This window comes from Panulirus ornatus, chromosome 1 (assembly GCF_036320965.1).
Source record: "Panulirus ornatus isolate Po-2019 chromosome 1, ASM3632096v1, whole genome shotgun sequence".
Lineage (NCBI taxonomy): Eukaryota > Metazoa > Arthropoda > Malacostraca > Decapoda > Palinuridae > Panulirus > Panulirus ornatus.
Window position 1 is genome coordinate 38,184,944 of NC_092224.1, and position 24,450 is coordinate 38,209,393.

The 24,450-nt window shown below is 41.1% G+C and overlaps 1 protein-coding gene across 1 annotated transcript in view; it reads right to left on the reverse strand.

The window, feature by feature from the left end:
* Positions 1–24,450, reverse strand: part of LOC139748707 (uncharacterized) — a 128,556-nt gene that overhangs the window by 55,531 nt on the left and 48,575 nt on the right. The window contains exons 25-48 of the mRNA XM_071662063.1: positions 22,789–22,967; positions 20,397–20,540; positions 17,584–17,730; positions 16,877–16,970; positions 16,506–16,651; positions 15,860–16,045; positions 15,107–15,291; positions 14,397–14,486; positions 13,471–13,604; positions 12,069–12,267; positions 11,703–11,928; positions 10,853–11,063; positions 9,394–9,521; positions 8,670–8,825; positions 8,352–8,474; positions 7,801–7,890; positions 5,905–6,099; positions 5,281–5,445; positions 4,926–5,167; positions 3,558–3,690; positions 3,180–3,359; positions 2,679–2,824; positions 1,494–1,739; positions 313–502 (exon numbers count right to left, since the gene is read on the reverse strand). Of these exons, the coding sequence (XP_071518164.1) occupies positions 313–502; positions 1,494–1,739; positions 2,679–2,824; positions 3,180–3,359; positions 3,558–3,690; positions 4,926–5,167; positions 5,281–5,445; positions 5,905–6,099; positions 7,801–7,890; positions 8,352–8,474; positions 8,670–8,825; positions 9,394–9,521; positions 10,853–11,063; positions 11,703–11,928; positions 12,069–12,267; positions 13,471–13,604; positions 14,397–14,486; positions 15,107–15,291; positions 15,860–16,045; positions 16,506–16,651; positions 16,877–16,970; positions 17,584–17,730; positions 20,397–20,540; positions 22,789–22,967 (3,935 nt within the window). The remainder of the gene's footprint in view (positions 1–312; positions 503–1,493; positions 1,740–2,678; positions 2,825–3,179; positions 3,360–3,557; positions 3,691–4,925; positions 5,168–5,280; positions 5,446–5,904; positions 6,100–7,800; positions 7,891–8,351; positions 8,475–8,669; positions 8,826–9,393; positions 9,522–10,852; positions 11,064–11,702; positions 11,929–12,068; positions 12,268–13,470; positions 13,605–14,396; positions 14,487–15,106; positions 15,292–15,859; positions 16,046–16,505; positions 16,652–16,876; positions 16,971–17,583; positions 17,731–20,396; positions 20,541–22,788; positions 22,968–24,450) is intronic.

The following is a 24,450-nucleotide window of genomic DNA, read 5'->3' on the forward strand; positions in this document are numbered from 1 at the left end:
GCTTGTGTGTATGTGCGTATATATGTCGTTGCACATGTATGTAATCATCCATTTATAATTACCTATTTGTACTATATGAGGAGCGAGTTCTACACCCATGGGGTCCAATCTATTGAATTTTCTCTATTAACATTTATAATCTCATAACTCAGTCAGTTCCATTCATACATCACCATTGTACTATAAAAGTACTTCTTCACGTCTTTTCTAACAAAATGTGTGTGTGTGTGTGTGTGTGTGTGTGTGTGTGTGTGTGTGTGTGTGTACGGTCGACATTTTTCAACATTCCTTTGCACAACCACACTTTCTTACCTCTCCGGCAAAGCTGTAGTGAGACCTGTAGAGGTCGAGCGTGATGGTGGGCTTGATGGTCTGGAAGTTGTCGGAGTGCTCAGCGATGGCCCTGAAGGTAATGGGATCCAGGTGTGGCCACTGCAGGTAAACACTCAGCTCTCCTGGCTTGGACGTCACCTGCTTCACTTTCCCCTTAAGCACCAGTCGACTGTGGGCACGTGAGTCGCCAGGTGAGCGAAATTATCCTCACACACACATAGTACAAGTGACTAAGTTTTTTTTTTTTTTTCAAATCTCGGATGCTAAAGCGTTATCTGACTAATGTAACGAGGTTGGTAGAACTAAAGTTACAAAGATGATTCCTAAAGTTGTATGCTTCAGAGAGAAGGCAAACGACCCTAACTCAGCCAGTATCAAATTAGCAAAGGCAATGGCCACTGTAACCTCAATATAAAATTTGGGACAAAGATGTTTGTCTTTAATCGCAGGAGAGATGTGTGGCATGAGATACATAAAAGAAAATTAGAAAATATATGCATTAAGAAATATCATTATTGATGAGATTCTACGAAATAATACCATATATAACTTGACAACCGTTGAAAACAGTTCTGATATGCACTACTGTATTGTTTCACGTTAAATATATGTTGTATTTCAGAGCTACTTGTAAGGGCAAAAAACTCTATTCCTGCGTGAATCTTGTACAAAAGTCCATCACTTCGGTGACATTTTTTCTACTGTGAGATTACAATTTAATGAAAATGAAAGGGAAAATGAAGTTCCTATAGATTAAAGGGTTAACACAAAGGAATTATAAAACAGCAAGATGCCATTGGGTTCTTTTCAGGCTGTTTGTGAAGCGGAAGAAGCCAGTAACTCGGAAATCAGTATGGTAACAGAAAGAGGACATAAAGGTGTTTCAAAAGGGAAAATACAGCAAAATTGTCAAAAATCTTCAAACTTTTGGTAAAATAGGACTGCAACTTTTTCATAAAAAACTGCAAATTTTTCAAACACCTATAAAGTTTTAAAAACCTTACAAACTTTCCAGATACCTACAACCTTTTCAGAAAGAACCCTCCAAACATTTCTTGAATCTGCAAACTTTTTTCTTTTTTAGAAAAACCTGCAAATTGATACTTTATTTTCCTTTTGAGATCATATGACAACGAGAGATGGAGAGAACCGTCTCTTACTTCCAGTATTCGTGGTTGCTCTTTAGGTCAAAGGTGCCGTCTACATCGATCATATCCCAGGCAGAATCGTTCATGAGGTTCACCTCCACTGTGTAGAACTTGTCCTGGCCATCACCCTGACCTATGGTGAGGGACACCTTCCCGTCTATATCACTGTAGGATAAGCTATTGAATGAGATCTCCAAGGACCCGGAACCCACTGGAGTGGCCCACTCGACCTTCAGATGGTAGGGAGTTTGTGCCCGCCTGAGGACCAAAAAGAAACATACAGTTGTGAAGGGTGAAATAAGTGTAATGATATTGTGTCTTGCATGTAATCAATCCACTTGTAATGAAAACATCTCCGAAGATGCTCACACAACTCAGATAATCAAATTGTCTTTCATATTACGCTTCGTGCATTGTACGTTAAAAAGAACATATTCTCAATAGAAAATGATCAAAATTCCCATATGAAGAAAATAAAGAGTTAGGAATGTAAAAGTCAGTGTATTACATTGAAAAGGTTTATCTGAAAGATAACAACAGGATGACATAAAGTCGACATCCTATTATTTCCTCGTCATCTGGAGTAAAACCAGATATCAACACACAATCTGCTTAGCTTCACACTCTGCAGTACTCAAGATTTTCATGCTTTTTTCTTTTTGATGATCCTTACTCAATAAACCGAATCTTACGAGAGAATAATATCTTCAGTACAGACAACCATTTGATTTACTTTTAGAACGTATACTTCATTTCCCTTTTAACATATTTCAAATATTAGCATTTATAATATTCCCCCACATTACTTACATTTCTATATTCTGACACTAAATAATATTCATGGATAGGGCACATTACTATATCTTTAAGATCTAACTATTACTCAGTTTTAATTTTCATGACATAATGTAAACATTTCGTCCGTGGCTATGTTCTGTCCTCATTAACTCTGTAATCAGTTGTTGATTTCCTTCGAATCCTCAGCTAACCAATCTATGTCACAACTGCATCACATCAACAAGACACGACTCATCTTACATTTACTAAGTATGTCGTATGACCAACAAACTACACCAGTGCATGGCTGAGACTGGATAAAATGCTAATTCCAATAAGACTCAAGAAATAACCATATAACACCCACGTCCTTGTCTGAGAAAGGCCTGACATACGGCATTACTCAAGTTAGAAGCTTACTGGAACATGAGGTCAAACGTGATGTCCTGGAATCCCTGATGTGGCGTTGTGAGGTGGACGGCCAACTTGAAGGGCTCTCGATCCATGTTGTTGAATCCCAGATGCACTTGGTAGCTGCCCTGCTGCCCTCCGTACTCACGCTCAACCTGGGTATATTCAGCGATCATTTGTTTTTTTTGGACAATATAAAGATTGATGTTGGACGGTGGGAATCAAGTGTGATGTTGGGATTTAAGTAACTTTGTTAAGTACTAGCACCTGATGAGGTGAGTTGTCTACACGAAATATGTCGTGCCACATGCAGAGAAAAATTACATGTTGAATATAATTGTATGAACTCCTACTGAAGTGCGATTTCACCTTCATGCTATCATCATGGACAAGTGTGACCATCATATATATAAATATATATATATATATATATATATATATATATATATATATATATATATATATATATATATATATATATATATAACATCGAACGATCAATATTCTGACCTCGATGTCGACCTCCCAGTTATTCTCATCCTGGTATTTCCAGAGCAGATCGCCATGGTAGGTCCCGCCAGCGCCTTCCAATACCAACCGATTCCTATAGCCACCTTCCTGAGGAGACCCTTCCAGACGAATGCTGGAATGCTCCAAGTCTTCCCACGGAGTCTCCAGCGTTCCATAAAGCTAAAGAAGGTAAGACCACATAATAATGGTGATATATCGACACATATCTATACTCTCCACCACCTTGTTACAAAAACAGGTAAGGAAATATTGACTCATGTTGGTAATAAAGTTCTTTACGAGATATGTTTCCAGCACACTGGTGAAATCGGTGTAAGCCTGTAGTATGTGTTAGTTACTTGTGACGTGGCTACGTACCGCCTGGATGAAGTTGCGCTGGAACATGACCGAGGCATCGAGAATAATGTCGCCTTTCTCCCACCCAAGCTTCGTTATCAGGTGTGATTTCAGCACATCTAATGCCGTCAGTTTCCACATAAATGTTCCGTTTCTGAAGAAAAAAGGTATTTCATGATATATTAAAGGTTTCTCCTTCGCTGGCAGGTGTAACAAGGGAAGGTCTCTAGAGACCTTTGACCCAAAACATTTGGCAAAATGTGGAGAAAAGAATTTATTATGTATTGAAGATCAAACAGAACTCTCACTAGAACCACCGTCTGTGATTGCCACGACAAAATATACTTCCCTCGAGGTTATCAGGAATTTCGTGTTGCTTTAATACAAGGTTGAGTATCTGATGTTTGAGAGAGAAAACGAATAATCTCAAGACCATCCCTCACTCTACTCCTTCTCGTACCGAGCCTCCTGTTTGGTCGGTCCGTTGGCAAAACACTGCGTTACACGATTACTGTATAACTCTCATCATTATCATTATAATTATTATTATCATTATAATCATCATTATCATTATTAGTCTTATCATTTCTATTATCTTTATTATCATTATTATTATTATTATCATTATTATCATCATCATTGTTATTCTTTCATTATCATTATTATTGTTATTCTATTATTATCATTATCAATGTTATTATTAGTTATCATTATTATTACTATTATTAGCCCCACGAACGTCACGCTAAGCCTTTCGGCGTCTTCGGCTCTTCCATAGCTAATTTCACTCGTTTTTTGAGAACGAAACAAGTACGAAATGCCACAGTGGGTCAACTTGTGTAAGAAGAGATTACAAAAACACTCAGTATCCCCGTTTTCTCTTTACCAACTTTGCCCAGTGTCTCACTTGTCAAACATGAAAGTGAAAAGATCAAATAACAATCCCATAGCACCATACCCAGCATGATGAGAGCTTCAAATATAATTTTTCCTCACTGAACCAGAATGGTATTTTCCACACACCACCAGTGATTAGTATCCATTACCTTATAGACTATTATTATTATCATTATTAGTGTTATTATCACAATTATCATTAGTAGAAGTGTTATCATTATTATCATTAGTAGGAGTACTCTCATTATCATCATTAGTAGAAGGATTATCATCATTCTTATCACTAGTAGAAGTCATCATTATTATCATTAGCAGAAGAATTATCATCATTATTATCATTGGTAGAAGTATTGTTATTATCATTTTCATTAGTAGGAGTATTATTCATCATAATAATCATCTTTAATAATCCTTTCAAAATTAGTTCACGGAATTACACACGTTTTTCTTCATTCACCGTTGGTGTATCAGCTTCGGTGTGAAGCCTCATACCTGAATGGTTCATAAGGTGAGACGAAGGACCCGGACAGGTCCTTCGTCGTGCCAGATGCCGTCAGCTGGAAGAACTGGCCGGCGGGCGTGCTAAGCCTGCCGTCGAAGTGCCCTGCTTTGTAGTCGTCAGGCACCAGGTACTCAATAACGAAGTCCAGGTTCTCGTACCCCTCCAAGGGCGTGATCACCGTGAACTGCAACTGGCTCTGTTCGTTCGTTGGAAATCGACCTTTGACCAAGAGCTGCAAGAAAAGATGTGACATGCTTAGGGGAAAAAATTGACCTGCACATCCTCCTAGCCTGCGTTATACATCTTAAGATTTCAGGTCTTAGTTGTGTGGCGAGGGCGTGTTACCTTGGAGGAGGTCGATGTCTCAGAGACCAAAGTCAGGTCCAGCTGAGGCTCAGGTTCCCAGAAGAAACTGCCGGTCGCCCTCAGGTTGACGTCACTCAGGTGCTCGTCCAAGGACTTCAAGGGGAGGATTGCTAGTGCGAGTCCTTCTACTCCCTTGGTGCCGTTCTGCGAGGCGAACAAACGCATGATCAATGACCAGTTACCTAAATACCTTGTGATCATTCCTCAGAAAACTGATTATATGTGCAATTACACTGATTACATATGCAATTACATTCATCATAAAAATCTAAGTTCTAAAATGACCTTATATAATGGCTTTCATGCAACAGATACACTTCAAGACTACAGGTAGATGAGAGGCAATCACTGCAGCACACCTGTTGTTTCACTGCCCAACATCTGACCTCCCAAATCACTGCTTCCTAATTCATCAATCGTGACCTAGAATGAGTTCGTGGAATTCGTTTCTCTGGGTACCGAACCCTCCTCCTCCTCTCGCCAGGTATAGAACCGAGTATATGTGGTCGTAGAGCTTCTGTTGTGAGTGGAACAGTTTTGAAAGCCTGTTTCAACTGTTAAGATATTCGATACTTGATCTGCACACTTAGGAGATCACTTTACCTGCAGCTCTACGATCAGTCTCAGATTCTTGGTGGGTCCATACTTCATATTGAGGTCGTACTTGATATCTGAGACGGTGGAGTTGTCACACAGGTCGAGGAAGATGGTGTGGAGTTCTGGCAGAGGCGTGTACAACTCCAACGCTATCCGCAGGCGCGGCACCTGACCCTGTTCGTACCGCGCCCCTAGACCGTACTGGACGAAGGAGAAACGTGCAGTCTGAGACACAGTTACATCATGTTAATAAGAAGTATCAGGAACATATACTTAAAACGGCAGTGTGCAAGGAAGAATTATGGAAATCGAGACATTCCTCTGAGCTGGAGGAGGAGGAACCAAGAGGCGTGAGACACAGAAGTGAACTGCAACAGCAAGTAGCTATAATGCAGAGACGCGGATCCCATCTGTGCTTGGAAAAGTTAGTTAGAACAAGAAAGTGAATGATGGTGATAAGAGACTAAACGTCATAGTTAAGACATTATATAAAACACACGAAACAGTTATGACACTGCACAAAAAGCCACAATGCTACATCACAAGCAAACACAGAAACTTGAAATGATAATAGAATAGAATACTACATGCCATGAGGAATAACTTAGACGTTTTAAATAGAACACTGCATTGCTCCAAGAATAAGCAAGATTCTTAATGATAGAGATAGAAATAATGATTATGATAATGATAATAGTAATGATAATGAAAATATTACTAATAATGATAATAGTAATAATAACAATAATGATAATAATGAAAATACTACTACTACTACTACTACTACTACTACTACTACTAGTACTACTACTACTTGTACTACTACTACTACTACTACTACTAATGATAACATTATAATGTTCCAAGAATAAGCATAACATTTGAAATAAAACACGACACACCACCAAGCAATGACCAAGACATTTGAAATAGAACAGTGTTATGCTCCATCAAGTACAACTAATAAAGCCTGAGATGATGTATTGTACCAACCTAGTAACTACAATGACAGTTCCAACACAGAACAACACTTTAACTGAAATAAAAATAAAGAACTTAGCCTGATGTGAATCTACTTGTGGAACAGGAAACTTCAAGAGGTCTGACTCAGGCAAAACCCATGATGACACAAGGAAAAGCCAAGAAGCTTGTAAGAAAATATAGAACCACACCAGGACAAACCAAAATTTAAGGTAGGACAATGTACTACTGCAGTGCGTTAGGGAAAACAAAAGGAATGAAACATGAGGTACATTGACAACACTGTCAACAGGATGAATATGAAGCAGAAGATAAAATCATTTTGCTGTATCAAGGGAGAATCATAAACACTGGGACGGGAAATACTTTCAAGCTTGAAACACGGAACTACACAACACTAGGGAGTACTAACAAGCTTGATACACAGAGCTCCACCACACCAGGAGTTATTGGATTGAGCTTGGTGAGTCAAAGCAAAATATGCATGGCTTTGGCAATTATGCTGGACTTGTCAATTCATCCGATGCACAAATTTAGTCTTCGTATTAAAACTCGTGTGCATTCACGCTGAATAAAATCAATTACATCAGAAAATGATTTGACTTTTATACTTAAAGCATTACACTTTCATTTTAGAAAGGTATCAGCTTAATCTTGACTGTAAAATCAGGGTAAGCGTTAGATTTAACCCCTTCTAAAGAGTTTGACCTTGTATACTGATACTATTCTATTACTTATCAAATTACTCGGTTCATTTATCGATATTTTTTTCAAAGCGAGGCTTTACAGCGAAGCGTGATGACAGTCTATCGAAGGATCTCCCACTAAATCAGAACATTGCAATTGGTCTTATGATATAAACGTCCTGTCATGAACGTTCACCACTCACTTGATGGCTGTCGAGGACTCTGGAAACCCTACCTTTTGCTCGCCCAGTTGTCCGTAGATGCGCGAGTGGACGCGCACTTCAGGCTCCAGGCGGAAGAAGTTCCTCAGCTCACCAGTTATAACCTGGATGACAAAAGCAATTCTCAGTAGGGCAGCGAAGAAAAGAAGACTTCGAAAAACTGAGGCAAAGAGAGAGCAATGTTGAAGCGGTGAAGCGAAGATAACATATGTCAGTTATGGGTGTCACTACAAGAAGTGTCATGATAAAGTGTGTGAGGACTACAAAGAAAACTGCGTAAGTAAGTATAGGGAGGACTGTGAGATAAGCCTCTACTTCAGAAATGGTAAAAGGACTTTAAGATTGATCAACTTATTTTTCTGGATAGGGAAAATATTACTATGGATTCCTTATAGCTTTTACTTTTTATATTCTATTAACCTATTCATCGATTTATTTATTCAAGGAAGGAGGTATCATGACTAGGGAGTGAACTTAAGCAATGGGGAAGATTGCGAAAGGTGCACCTTGCGTGATGGGCAAAGTTCAAAAGGACCAAAAGGGACCTGTTAACTAGGAGACTCACCTTGTACCCTGGGAAAGGCGTGAGGATCGTGCAGCTGACGAGGAAGTCAGACAGCGAGGTCGCCTGACCCAGCACCACGAAGCCCACGTCAATCTTATCATTCCACTGTATTCTGGCCTCAGTCTGAAACGACACCGCGGGAGAACCGCGCATCAGCACACACTGATAAGCGATTTACGGAAATCACATCATTGAGGGTACGGAATGCCAGATAACTCTACAGAAACATAGATTTTTTTTTAGGTTAGAGAAGGATGTCTTGCAAACTGGATCGAGAAAACATGACATCTGCTGATCAAGGGCGAAGATAGATCTTACTTTGGTTGGTCCTGCTTTGGAGTGACCGAGGACCACGGCCGCACGTTCCAGCTCCTCGAAGGTCGTGTTGATGTGGATCCCAGCCTTGAAGCGTTGCGGTAGTGTGGCCACGTGACCCTCCACCCGCACCTCCTCGTCCACCCATTTCACTACGATCTGCCAAGTACAGATATCCCATCAAGCATAAGGTGCAGATAAAGGAAGTTTCATGGGATGCTGAAAGATACGTGTCATGTGTGTGTGTGTGTGTGTGTGTGTGTGTGTGTGTGTGTGTGTGTGTGTGTGTGTGTGTGTGTGAGTGTACCAGTATGGACGTGTTACGTAGTGTTGGTCTGTGGAATCGTGTGGACTTGCGTGTTTGTGGTCAAAAAAAGTGTGTTTGTAACCAGTGAAATTTACCTCTTTATGCATATGGGGAAGGGGTCGTTATTGGAACCCCTTCAGACTTAACACTTCACACTTAATCTCACATATAAGCCTTATCATTCCTTGCCTCGGATCACGAGTGAAATCATCATTGCATCTGTTGCCATTGCAGAACCATAACTCCCATTTGGCTTTTCTCATTGTTGTATCTCACATGGTCGGGATCGTGTTGTTAAAAAAAGGGAAAAGATGTAACTAGCGAAAGGAACAATAACGTAAGGAAGCAGAAAAAGCCTCTGAAATTAAAGAAGAAAGTGGGATAAGAAAATAGTAAAAGGGTGAATGAAATAAGACGTACTGAGAGTCTTTCCTCCATGGCAGCAGAATCATGGTAGACTCGAATGGTGGCATTGACGACCTCATCTCTCTGTAGGGAGGTGACAGCCAGCGCGCCGCTCAGGTACTCCAGTCCATTGTACACTTCGCCTGCCGAAGAGAAGGATACGTGTGACACAGACACAATCAAGCAGACTATTCGACATACATGATAAACGATAAACAGGAATACCAATAGCCCCAGCAGTGCTATATACAGTTGACTTCTTTTGCTTATAAGATTAACAACAGATGAGAGTGAACCTGTCAGTGAAATGACATGAGGTGACAAGTGAGGGTATATAGCTTACAGTGACACAAACAAGAAGACTGTTCTATTAAGCATAGGATGATGCGACATACTGCATTACCATCTGCAGACAGAGACGTATGTAATGTCCTTTTTTTCAGTTACACAATAGAGGCGAATATATATGTCACGTGTACATTTCATTTGATTTTCCTTCTGAAGTGATAAACAGATTGTTAGTATATTTCCCCATGGTGCATGTTGGGCTTGAACTGGGCCTCATAAATAACAAATTCTCTAATATGGTCATTTATCTCGTCATTCCGACTGACACTCACTTCGACTGTCCAAGCCAGGCTTATGGTTTCTCTTCATCAAGCTTTCACTGCAGGCATAAATTGCTTTGTTGTGCTGCACTCACAGGGGCAGGATGCATATAACTGTAGCCAGCTAAGTGACTGGCACTTTATCTTGTATGAGCTACTACTCATCTCCATATTCTCTATTCCTTTTGATGAAACCACAAAGCTCTTGCATGCATACAGGATATATGTATGTATTACCACACCCACAGTTGGAAACGAGCATACTGCATCCTTACTTCCACTCTTCAGTCCACCCAAGTCATCGTGGGAGCATTTCTGACGTGGACACATACTCCGTACTGACCAGCTGGCATCCTGAGATATATTCGTCAGCACATTATCCACTCATGTCGTCGTACAGTTCATACCTGAACTGCTGTATGAGTTTGTGCATCGCCCTTGTAACCGGCGACTAATCAGAGATCAGGTAAATTGGACGACAAGCTGGTCTTATAAGGGGAATCTATGTACAGAGGACTGCAGTTAGCTGTTGGAATTCCTCTAGTTTAATTAATCTATTTGACACCTGTTTTTTAAGATGTATTCATCTAATCGTGTGAAGTGAATGAACGATATAAAGCATTGGTTCATTTAACGGCATCAGCACTCACATTGAACATTATACCTCTGATCATACAAATAACATGAAAGGAAATATATATGTCCAAACGTATATAAAGGCTTTCAGAAATTCAAGATTAACGAGATCAGTAATAAAAGATATATTGATACTAACTCAAACATGAAGAATTTGATCAATCTCACACTCCATAACACATTTTACATGGTCGTGTATATTAACCTCGACGTTCTAGGGGCAGACCTACCATTCAGGAGAACCCTGTAGTCGTGGTCCTCCCACTTCGTCGTGGCGTGGATGTCGACGGAGGTGGGCATGAGGGAGAGGTCGACCGCAGAGGACATCTCGTGGTAGCCAGGGATAGTGGTGAAGATCTGGCCGAACACCGAGTATCGCAGGTCGTCTAGATGGCTGTCATCTTTGCCTTCGAAAGTGATCTCCAGCCGGTCAGTGTCCCACTACAGGAGGTGAGGTGCGTTATAACCAAGCGATGAACCAGAGACAGTTTACAACATTAAACAGATACGTATCGTTGTCTGACTGACTATGTTAACAGTATATAAGGACAGGGTGCAGAGAGAGACTAGTGCCTACCGTTTAAATTAAATGATATTCCTACATGACCAAAACGAGGCCACGGCTCTAATCTTTGAATGGTACGGAATGAGATATTAGAGGTATTACTGGTGATTATGAAAGGGAATTACATCAATATGTTTTTTAAGGGGACTCAATGTCGAAGGTCATATTATTGTGGAATGGGAAATCTCACTTGACCCTGAAAAACTGATATTTGTGGAAGCAATTAATACCAGGAGAATGGTATATGATTCTCCAGCTGATGGAAAAATATGTAGAACGACCTCATAACTATATAAGAAAAGAAAAATAGCCTCTAGCAAATTTATAATTGAAAGATGAATAGAAACTTCCTTGGAAAAATCTTATGAACAATTTCAGTCGTTTTATAATAACACACACACACACTCACAGCACATGAACAGCTTGTGTCCACAGCATATGAGTAGCGCTGTACACAGCATATAAACAGTTACTGTCTGCAGAACATGAGCACTTACTGTACCACGGGTAATTACCTGTATGTAGAAGTTTGTGTCAAGAATGTTCGGTTTCTTCTCCAGTTTGGCTCCAGTGCTGGCGCTGACGAGACCCTCGAAGGACGAACTCACGTCCAGTTTGGTCTCTATCCTGAAGATGGCGTCATCGATCTGCTTCTGCGCCAGGAAGTGCAAGTCGATGAACTCACCGTCGTGCCACCTGGACCTTAGGGTGCTCTCTATGTGGTCGTTGTTACGAGAGTACCTGCGAACGACCACACGCATGTCCTTAAACGATCAGACGTATGGGCGGGTCATTTTGAAAGTTGTAAGACATGTATATAAATATATATAGTAACTGTAATGAGCTTGAAAATCCCGTGTTAGCTCCCGTCCATCACTTACTTCACCTCCAGGTAGTTCTTCTTCCACTGTGTGAACGGCGTCGCGATGTCGAATTTGCCGTACAGTTCGGCGGTGTCACCTCGCCTGAGGCGCATCGTCATATTGGCTGTGACCTCCTGCACGACACGTCTGGCGTCCGTCCAGCTCAAGCTGCCCTCGTTCTTATGCTCCCAGATCAGGTCTCGGTCCACGTACTCCACTGTGAATCAGTGAGGTTAGTTTTAACCCAGCAACTCTTTTGCTCACGTCTTCTATATCTACTCTCATGGTTCACAGTAACGATGGAAAATATATCAGCAGTGTTTTCGTTATGCAGAAAAAGACAGCTAATCCTACAATAATGGTGTATGAAATATGGATTATTTTTCTCATCCACAATAATATCAAATTGAATTATTCCATCCAAGGATAAATGCATGAGGAAAATAACTGGATGCCGTAAAGACGGGTTTATATAAGTCACCAATTTTAAGAATAGCTTTCAACATGAATGAGAGAACAGATGCAGACATATACTTGTAATGCTGGGGCTTAATGAGAAAATAGATGGTGTTGCTTTTTACCAAAAAGTTCCTTCTGTATGGTAGATAAATGTGAGTGTGTAACAGTCAACAAGGCGTGATGACATCAGCAGCAAAAAGTGTGTTCTAAGAAAGCAATCTGTGGTATGGTATAGTGGACAGTGTGAGGAGTAGGGGATATGAAAGACCTGGTATTACGAAGAGGAAGTTGGACTGTTGTGATGTCAAAAACATGAGGAGGGATAACGTGTGGAGAAGATTACAAGAATATGTCTTAGTGAAGTGATGGGGACACACCATATACAGAATAATCTTTGGGGCACAATGAATGGAGAGAGTGAAGGCGAACACGTGCAAGGTGGGTCTCGAGAAACAAATATGGTTTGGTACAAATGTGCAGAATTCGTGGAAGAATTGCTCGGCTCTACAATAGAGAACCTATAGGATATAGAAACACGAGAATTGATCTGTATTTGCAGAGAAAGATTACATCTAAATTTTTGATTATTGGACAGATAATCTTAGTTAAGTGATTGATTATATTCTAAATATAGTAGCATGAGAATATACCAGTCTAGCCAGATCAGGGTTGATGATAGATTGATTATGGATTATAATCAATCTCTTATTACGAATTGATATTTTGCTACGAATCGTAGATACGCCATTCCTCGTTATGTACTGACAATATCAATCTTCATTACTTAGATTACTATTTAGACCCTTTCTGTGCATTAACCTTCCTACATATCTTGTGGTGTACAACCAGAGAGGTGATGAGAGAGAAGAGCCTGTGTGTTCTGTCACTACTGTGGTAATACAACAACAGCGTCTCTGGTCGTCTGTACAGCCACCGGGAGTATAAAGTCAGTGGTACTTACAGCGTTTGTGTGTCCTCCAGTTCGCCTGGTATCGTTGGCCGAGGAAGAAGAGGAGGCCGTCTACTGTGAAGGTCGACTCCCTGTCGCTAGGCGTCTCGTACATGAACTCTAAGTCCATTTTTTGATTTGGGTCCCTGTCAGGAAGAGGGCTAATTTGTAATTCACATTTCCAAATAATTATTACGTGTTAGTCGATGAAAGTATACCGTGTTAAACATATATTTTGAGTAACTCAATAATTGGACTCCCGTGGTGTAGCGGTTAGCGTTCCTGACCATGACGCATTCGCGAACCGCCCAGGGTCAAGCGCATTGGTTCGAATCCTGAATGGCCCATAAATGCGTCACGGTCAAGAACGCTAACTTCTACACCACGCAAGTTGTCCGTGCCGCTTCCCCTACATGAAAAAACTGGTAAACCAGAATACTCTCAGATGTTACTTAGTTACATAAAGCATTCGACCACATTAAACATAGTGAATCAGAATCAACTCATGTTATGGGATGATCGAATCGTACGTGGACCCTGGACTGGCACACAGACAGGACACGACGCTTGTTATTAAGTCTGGAAACGTCCGACTGGTTTCACGTGACAAGTGGAGTGTCACAGACTGAGTCCTGGGTGAACGGCATCCCAAACAAGACTGCTGAAACTAAGGCTGAGGGACTGGCAAATATAGCCAATGAAAGGCATTGTAGAGTCATGTAGTACCTCCTTGTCTTAATGCAGTGTTTACTTCCCCTTCTTGTCTTAATGCACAATCCATTTAAGCTTCTTGTCTTCATGCAGATTGGATTTACCTCTTTATCTTAATGAAGAATCAAGTAGCCTCCTTTTCTTAATGGACAAAATAAACCAGCCTATACTGTGTAGGGTAAAGATTAACAACAGAAGCGGAGCTCTGACTCCCAAGACACACTGACCTGTTGGCGTTCCACTTGAGGAGAGCCTGCAGCCCTCGCTGTCTGGGCTGGAGGACGTCCATCTTCACGCTCATGTGGATGTCTCGGTACCTGTCGGGAATATGAGGAAAAGTGAGAGAGAGAGAGAGAGAGAGAGAGAGAGAGAGAGAGAGAGAGAGAGAGAGAGAGAGAGAGAGAGAGAGAGAGAGAGAGAGGTGCCATAGCTTCCTATTCACTTCTTCAGCTATACTTATGATCTCCGACGGGGATTAAGTGTCTATTAAGCAACAAGCTAATTCTGACTTGAGTGATTTATGATCACAAGATATAAAGACGAATCCTAAGATTTACGTCGTAAGCAGATACTTAATGAAGAGAACACTACACAGATGATATTTGCAGTATATGATATATACATAAACTTATCATAACTAAACATACAGAGGTTATAGCATCCAAAGTTAGGATCGATTATAGTTAGTTACCTTTGCGTAGGGTACGATCCTATATATCAGTCTGAATTTTGTTCGATGACTCTATCAGGCTTAACTCAACCTAGTTAATCAGCGTCGAGGCTTCACACCGAGCAGGAGCAATGAAGCAATGGACTCACTGAGGAACTGGAAGATGTTGGATGAGACTGTGCTCATCTCCGTTCACTGATGATGATCACAGACACGCTCGAGGTGACGGATCACCAAGACTGCCACACCCTCGCCCATCCCACGTACCTGTCAAGATGGATGTCGTTCGTGACAGTGATGACGGTCCCGACGCTGACGGCGGTGTTGACGCTGTACAGCTGGTTGGGCAGGTGCAGCTCAAGGTTGATGGTGTGGCCTAGTGCCTGCAGGTCGTCCTCAACGTGTTCGTAGGCTGCTCGACCTCTGTACTTCTGGCCCGAGTTGGTCAACACCTGAGGGAAACACTCGAGTTGGTCAGGTGACGATGAAGATGGCCGGAATGTATGTAGCAAGTGTCGTGTCGTATGACATCACTATTTAGCCTTACTATCTTTCAACATGTACGTTTTCTATAATGATTTTCATTACGTACGTTTCTCCTCCATCCCCAGGGATAACTACAATGACGGAAATCAGGTTAGGAATCCTAAAACAAAAACAGATTAGGAACTTATATGAAAACAACGACTTATGGATTCTACTCCACAGTACCTACGACTCATGAAGGATTAGCAATATCTAGTAATGCAAACCTGGCACTTCCATCTTACCCCTACCGACCCATAGGCTATGGAGCAAACATCTAATATTTCCAAAGGAGAGTGACTGTTCTCTCCCAACATCTATAGACTTAAACGTCTTTTTACGATTAAAATGATTGAATATAGTGGACAAGACTTGCCTTAAAGGTCTGAATACCCAACACATATGTAGAATATATGTATCAAATACTTTGATGAATATAATCATAAGAAACTACGGCTGTGAGTGCACTGTGACAGGCCCGTACAAACTACGTACATGAGTGTCCAGACTCATTTCACGGTCGTTGGCATGGAAGGTCGCGTTGATCCTGGTGAGGCCGTAGGAGGGAAGGCGGACGTCCAGCAGCAGATTGTGGAGTTCCTCAAGTCGGGAGGACAGTTCACGATAAGTCCCACTCACCTCTACTCGCCAGTCAGTGCCCGACCTGGCCTCACCCTCAAACTGGTGGGAATAGATCGTTTCAAAGTTACTTTCCAATGGTTTGATAATTCAGGCAACATAGCTCTGCCCGACGTATGCCTGTGTCATCTCAGCTGTACTACCTGCACTCAGTAATGCTAACATTTATGTACAGTAAGCATAGGATCTAAGAGATATTCAGCTAAACTTTCTTATAAGTTCTGAAACTGGATGGACCATCATTAATCACTGCAATGAAGTTGCTAATAATAGCATAATGTATCGTGGCAAAAAACATGAGGATTATATTCTGTCAAATTCAAAAAAAACAAGAAGTGCCAAGTCTGATGTTAAAGCACATTTCTAAAGGTACTTGTTCAGGTTTTCCGTTTGCAAGCACTGTATATAGTGCGTACACTGGTAATTCAAAGCACTGTATATATATTGCATTATACTGGTAATTCAGAGACGTGATCACTCCTATTTCTCCCGCCATTCTAACCTTGAACGTCTTTCCTCTCTTCTCCTGCACTTCACCCTTCACCTGCCAGTCTACCCCGTCCGTCACCTTGAGGAACCAGTCTCCCTGGGTGTTCAAGAACCCTACAGGCTCCGTCTTCACGTGCAAGCGGGACGCTACCTGATGATCTGCAGGGGAAAGTTCATTGAGAATATGACCGTTGGATCACATCAGGTACATCAGTTTCTTTTTCTTTTTTTGTGGCAAATTGGTGGCAACTGCTTCAATGAAAACGATTGGAATAACTATTACTTTTTTCTTCGTGAACGCATGACTATGATATGACCTGCTGTTTCAAAGAGCTTTCTTTTGTTGAGGTGTGGGAGTGGACGTCTGAGAAGGAATGTTCTCACCTGTGGCGTACTGGACGAGGAAGCCAGTGTTGAGGACGTAGTCGTCATGGTACCAGTCTCCACCAACCTTCAAGTCGACGTTATTCCTCCGGTGCTGAGGCAGGACGGAGGAGGAGGAGGAGGAGGAAGGGGAGATTGGTTATGGATCATCACACATGATACGAAGACATGATGCCTTTTGCAATGTGGCGGAAATAGTAGGTGTGGGGAGCAGATATGATGATATACAAATAAATTCACACAGCAACAGACCACTGAGTCCTAACGAGGCTGTTTGTGATAGTAGAAGAGAACAGACTGAGTGATTAGATATGGAATAAAATGACAGTAGTGAGCGCTCTTTTGTTAAAGATCTTGCTCTTGTGTGATGTTTTGATTCGCATACTCTGTAACTGGGTGAAAAATGTATTACCATATGATGATATATTACATTTCATTGGACTTAGAAATGATATTTCTGGGTGTCATACTCGTGACGGAAGACGAAAGAAATCACTGCAACAAAAAATGAAATATCATACGAATTTGAAAGTCAAGAGACTAATCATGATTAAATAATGTAAAACTAACTATCGAATCTTCTATTACAGTGCGTCATTAATATTCTTCAAAACATCCTTAAAAAACAAACATTCATAACTAAAATCAAACACAACGTATTGAGAAAAACATCAACATCACGTAATGGTAATATACAATAACACTACCTTGACACTGAGGGTCGAGTTCAACGTTGTCCTGAGTTCGTCCAGGTTGATAGTATAAGCGTGGAAGATGTCCACTCGATGATCAGGGTTCTCAAAGTTCTCTCCCAGGTTAACTTGCAGGTCATTTTCCACAGACCCATAGTAACGCTAGAGAAGATAAGATGAAGAAGAAAATCATACTGATGCATTTATCAACAGCGAATCATGTTTACAACACCATCGGATATTTAGTGAGCTTGGAGATCACTTTCAGTTAAGCTTTCATACATTGGAAGCTTAAGCTGCTGCAGATATATGAAATACCTCTGGTAACAAGTATTTCATTTCTCCCGAGTGTCAAAATTAGAATTCGTCGTCCAGGACGCTAGCTAGGTCTTGTGAAGACCACATCTTAAACACGAGGATCTGTTGGTAATGAAACATTTTGAAGTGTTGCGTCAGATGCAGTCAGTCTCTCGTTACATTTCTTTTTATGACTGTGGGATATATTTTGCTGCGCTTGATAGATGACGTTTTAGACACTAGCATTAATGACTTTTCCAAATCTTTCATTATCTGAAGAGTGTGTGTGTGTGTGTGTGTGTGTGTGTGTGTGTGTGTGTGTATGATCGGTACAACTTGCAAACGTTTCACATATTGATGTAGTGCAATGGGCGGTTGAAGAATGAATAAAGGAGATAATCGTTCTTTGAGATTTTCTTTTTCTTTTTATCACAACTTGCAGTTGTTCTGTAGGAAGCAGGTTTAAGGAAGTTGATACATAAGACCAAGTGAATAGTGCGAACTGTGTCTCTAAATCACAAGTATTTACTACGCGGGCCGCGGGTGCCGCATGCGGCTCCTAATTGTCTCTCCTGCGGCTCGAGAAAGAAAATGATAAAACAATGAATAAGTGAGATTGTAAGTAATAATCATATGAATAGTAAGATGATACTTTGATAATTGATACGCGTCATGTCGAGTGTACAGAATTCGTATAGTTTTCACATGTACTAAGATATCTTTTGTACAATAATTCTACATGTGTATCTTTTCACAAAGCTTTACCGAAAGATCGAAATTTTTCATTGCCCTACTTTGCCCTTACTGTTTTTTTTCCTAGCAAACTCCACTGGTCTAAATTAATTTATCAGCAGATGTAGCACAACAAACGCTCTGCCACACCAGGCAATGTAAACATCCATTAGAGAATTAATTAACACGTTGTGTAAATGTACTGAAACACTTTGCTAGATTCTGCTTATAGTAGTAATGCTATGATAACATATCACAGAATCAAAAGGACTGAGCTGCATAGATGTACATTTGATTCCATGATAGAATCTCTTTGAAGTTCATCATTATATGTTTGTGACGGATTTGTATGTGAACATGGATCGGCGGGAAAAAAAATCATCATTTTTATGCTTTTAATCAGATTCTTTATAGAAACGAAAACCCAAAACCTTAAGAAATTGTTTAAGTATACATATGAATGGTAAGAAAAAAGAATTGTTCTCATGAGAATTAATCAGTGAATATATCATTCTGTGGAAGTGTGGGAGTTACAATTTCACATCATTACGGACTATTGCAGCCTCGTTCACTCGCCTATGAAACGTACGAAATCTCTCAAAATCAGGTAAATGTAATCCAGTCCCCTCACGTTACAGACCCCGACCCTTTCATGATAATGACAACATTACGGGTTTCGTTGCCCTTACTATACACTTCATCCTACACCATCAGTGCCACTCACCCAATGGATTCATGCCACATTAAACATGAGCCAGCTTATCCTCACCTTATCATACGACAGCTTTCTACCCTAACTATATAGAAAGTATAAAACTCATCCCATTTATCTTACAAATCCAGACTCAGTGGATTTATTCTCAAGCCATCCCAGAGAACCTCCTCCTAACCCCTCCAGAAGAAACTGACTCAACTCATGCATGAGAGCCTGCTCTAACCCACAGTATAAAAACCAATCTTGCTTAACCTAGAATACACAATTCAACTTACCCTGAAGATAACTATTTCTTTCACATCTTTCATAACTAATCTTAAATCTTCCAAAGAGACCCATCATAATTTGCCCCCCAAAATACTCATTCACCCTTTAGGAAAGAATCCTATCCTGCCTTGCAATATGAAACACATCCCACCTAATTTTATAGAGTACTTCCTGAAGGGTTCTCCCCAGCTAAGACGATCCTCTCAAATTAATCTCACAAGTGCCCATCACAAGTTACCATGGAGATCCTATGAGATCCTACCCTCCTCTTCCTGAAGATGAAGGTAGTTTTTCTTTGCTTACTGTGAGAGCCTATTTTTCCCCACTCTAGAGATTCTCATTCCATCTTGCCTGAGAAATCTTCTAAATCACCTTAGAGAACTTATCTAAACAAGGACTTCCCTATACATCTTATAGGATCGGTCTCACTTCCTCCTGTAACTGCTGCTATATCACTCATCTTTACCTATATGAATAAAACCTCCTTTACTCCCTTATCTGTCCTCGTCTATCAGATGAGGTTCGTATCCATCTCATAAAACACGTGTCAACAACCCGTGTGTAAACCCCTCGATTCATCACCATTCATTCCGAGGCCTCGCCCGTCACCAGTACCTTAGGTAACCTTGCCCTGGAGAGATCCTTCCTCAATTCACTCGTGAGGTATGGTGTCAAGCCACCCTTCTACAGCAGCCGTGTCACTTCGCGCGAGCGATGCCTCTCTCTCTCTCTCTCTCTCTCTCTCTCTCTCTCTCTCTCTCTCTCTCTCTCTCTCTCTCTCTCTCTCTCTCTCTCTCTCTTCCCCGTGATAACTTACCCTCGAGAGCCACTGGCCCTTGAAGTTGATGTTGGGGAACTGTGAGAAGAAGAACCTCCAACTGGTCTCAAACTTGTTGTCTATAGCGGTGGAGGAGTTGGCGGCACGGTACTCGATCCTGATGCTTTCTTGCGGTGCCAGCGCCTGCAATGTAGTCAACAACTAGTGAGCATAGTCAACGCTCCAACGTAGCACTGAGCGCATACTTAACGCTCTCACAAGGCGCGCAGTGCTCTCAACGCTCTCATAACGCGCTCAACGCATCAGAACACACTTAACGCCCTCTCAATATACACAGAATACTCCACCACGTACTTGGTGCCTTTCCAACTAACATACACTTTTTCCCTACTCATACCCCGCTATAGCGTCACATTCAGCGCTGATTGAACGGTCGTAGAACAAAGCCACTATTCTGACAACGCTTAAAGAGCAACGTATCTTGATTTTCTGAAAGCCAGTTGAATACCCCTGTTCACAATCACATGTCTGACAAGATATTAACCTCTTTCATAAAACGACTCATGAAGTCACCTTCAGATCACTAAATACACACTCACTGGTTGTCGTCACACATTCAGCCCTCTACCAGCAAACTGATTTCTCAAACGATGTGGTTTACGAACGCCACTTTCGTCATAAAGTCCACAAACTGTGTCAACTCCGTTAAGGAACCAACTAGTGACACGCCCAAGGGCGATGTATGCAGTAAGGGCGTATATAATCTTAGAATTATCTTGAGCACATGAGGAAAGTGTTCAGGTCTTTCGATTGGTGGCTATCACTTGACGCTGACGGATTTATGATAACCCTTGGTAATCAGTCGACGGTGCTTGAAGCCCATGCACGCTCAATGGTGTGGAGACTCACGTTGCTGTTGAGGAACACTGGAGACACACACACACACACACACACACACACACACACACACACACGTACACACACGCACACACACACACACACTGTTCTGCTTGGTCAGAGCTCATCTATACCACAGTACACTTTATGATACACTCAAGACCCGACCACGGTACGGCCAACTCCAAAACACACACAACACTCGGACAGCACTGGAAGGAAAATTCTGGAACTGGTCATTTTTCTTCGGTTATGAAAACGAAGTTCTTAATATAACGTAACGAGCAGATGAGATACTAATAATTCCACTCACATTATAAAAACAACAGCACACTCGACATACACAGACTACACAGGAAAGATCCTTACCGCTCTGCCATCACACTCATACTGAAATATCGAACTCAAATCATCACACTCACTCAGTGACAGAAGATGGAACAGAAGCGCCACATTTCAGAATGTAGAAATTCAGTTGCGACACAAACTCTTTTGAAGTGAGAATAATTGCAGAAGCGAACCAAGGACTTAATAATGAGAACAGTGATGATTCAGAGGTAGAATTACTTCGTCATCAAGAAAAGAATATGAAATATATCAAAAAAAATCTATAACTCATCAGGTCTTGCAGAGAGAGAGAGGAATGAATCACAGTTTCTAAAGGATTTAAGTCAAGGAACTCCAGACACTCAACTAAGATGAAGCATCGCCACTAGTCGGCTGGTGTACAGCAAATGTTAAAAATTAATTCGCGACAGAGCTATGATTCGACGACACCACCGCCAGTGAGAGAAGCGATCTCAGGGTCTCTTTTGGAATGTGGAAACGTTTGGGGACTTCATTAAGGCGTCTAATAGGATGACTGATGACTTGGAAGAGCTCGACGAACACTGCGTCAGTTATAACGATGTGTGACTGGGTCTTCTGTAGGAGGAGGAGGGTGGTGATAGCCAATAACAGGCCTCTTTACATTTCTGCTGCATTATCTTTAAACCAATGGCCGCCTTCGTTACAGTATTTCTCTACAGCAACAAAGATGGCCGCGTCTTATAACGTAATACACTCCGTCTACGCATATCTACAAGATGACAAATGTGACCTGTGATATAATATGACGCTGCGCCAACAAATTCCTCTGAGATTTGATGAAGTGTGATCCAACATGAGACAAGTTATGATCCTTTCTTAATAATTTCTTATTCAATGAAAGAGAAGTGAGATCAGACATTTAACGCAGAGTGACCTCAGTATTTGTGATTTCTTAAGTGATGCAAAAATTGAAGAAGAAAGAAAGGAAGACAGAAAGGGAGGGAAAGTGACATGGGGAAAAATTGAGCTATCTCTCTGGGTGAGTCTTTTCTTCAGCGAGGATAATGTAGTAGTCCCACTGGGGTTGTAGATAAAACAAACAACGAGGGAAAACGTAGTAGTATTACAAAGGGTTGTAAAGGAAACAAACAACTAAGGATGATGTAGTAGTAGTACCACCACAGGGGTTGTAGAAGACAAATAACTAAGCATAATACAACATTACCACTGGACTGTAGAGGATGTCCAACTTGGCATTCCACTCGAGGCTGTTGTCGTCCAGTTCGCCACTGATGGTGCCCGTGGCCGCCTCCCACTGGCCGGTGTCCCCAGGCACCATGTAGCTGACCTGCATGTTGACCTCGTATAGCCGAGACTCTCGCTTCTGCCGCAGGTCTATCTCGCCTGATCGCCAGCGTGTTGAGAAATATGCATATTAGTGGTATCGTTAGAAAAAGAAAAGAAAACGATGAGTTCTTGTACAACTGGCCATAAGCGGATGCCTTCAGTCTCGCTAATTACAGAATTACAATCATAAAATACACCACAAGAGGAAGATAAACATTTTGGCGGGGTTGTACCACTGGAGGTAAAGTCTCGTCACAAAGAACTCACTCCAGAGGAGTTTACATTTCCCTGCTACTGGGAAATGGGCTAATTGGGCTGCAAGATCCTTAAGAGAGATCCTAGGTCACACAAGGTTTCTCATATAGAAATTGATCCTTGGGTCAGGTAGACTTCAGGGTAGACTTCACAAATCCAGTGTTCATCTCCTTATTCTAACTAATTAGGTTCAGATGGTACCCTATGTAGTATCAGGGTCATCTCAGTAACATATCATCTACTACTGATATGATTCTGTGTAAGCTTTGTGTCTGTTAGTGAGGCATTGGTATGATTCTGTCTATTACAATTTAAGTAAAGCGCCACGGAGGGAATACCTTCAGTATCTTTCTTGATCGTATTCAGATGGCATTCCTTTGCCACATCTTCCTGATTATTTAAAAGGCATTTCCTTACCACATAATCCTGAATCTTATTCAAAAGACATTCCTTTGCCACATCTTGGATCGCATTCACAAGACATTTACCTCCAACAATTGCATACGCATTTCTGGTATGAGTAATCTGGTGAGTACAGAGCTGTAAACTACAACGTTACATTATCAGAAAGATTCAGGTGCATCAAAACATTATATCACAAGGTAAAGGCACCAGACTGGAAAGCTTAAAATCTCATAGTTTTTGGAAATTGCTTTCATTTTTCGTATTTCTACACTCTGCACACATCCTATTTTTTTTCATAAGACGTTTCTCTTTTTTTCTACTTCACCCACACGCAAGAAACACCGTATCTCGTTATCTTCTTTGGGATACACATGATATGTTTTGAAATGTAATCATGCCATCTGTTTACCCGAGCTCAAAGCACAGACACAAACGGAGTCTTTGGGAACCTCTCTACCCCACTGTAGTGTTAAGCAAATGCACTCATGAACCTCTCTACCCCACTGTAGTGTTAAGCAAATGCACTCATGAACCTCTCTACCCCACTGTAGTGTTAAGCAAATGCACTCCTGAATTCATGTTTAGGTGATGGCAATTCATTCATCACAGTATTAGGATTACTCTCTCTTTGTATACTAAAGAAAATATTCGAGAGTTACGGAGAAGCTGGAATGATATTTCCTCTGGGGTAGGGGTTAATCGATTAATAACGCGCTGTTCATAATTCCACCTTTAAAGACAAAGAATTTTGGATGGTTCCTTACATTCTTTCTCTCTCGAAGTATAATTCTTATACATGTTTTAATTTTCTATAAAAGTGGACTGACAAAGTCTAAATTTCTCTGACGACAATAGACAGATGTAATTTGGTGTTACGTCT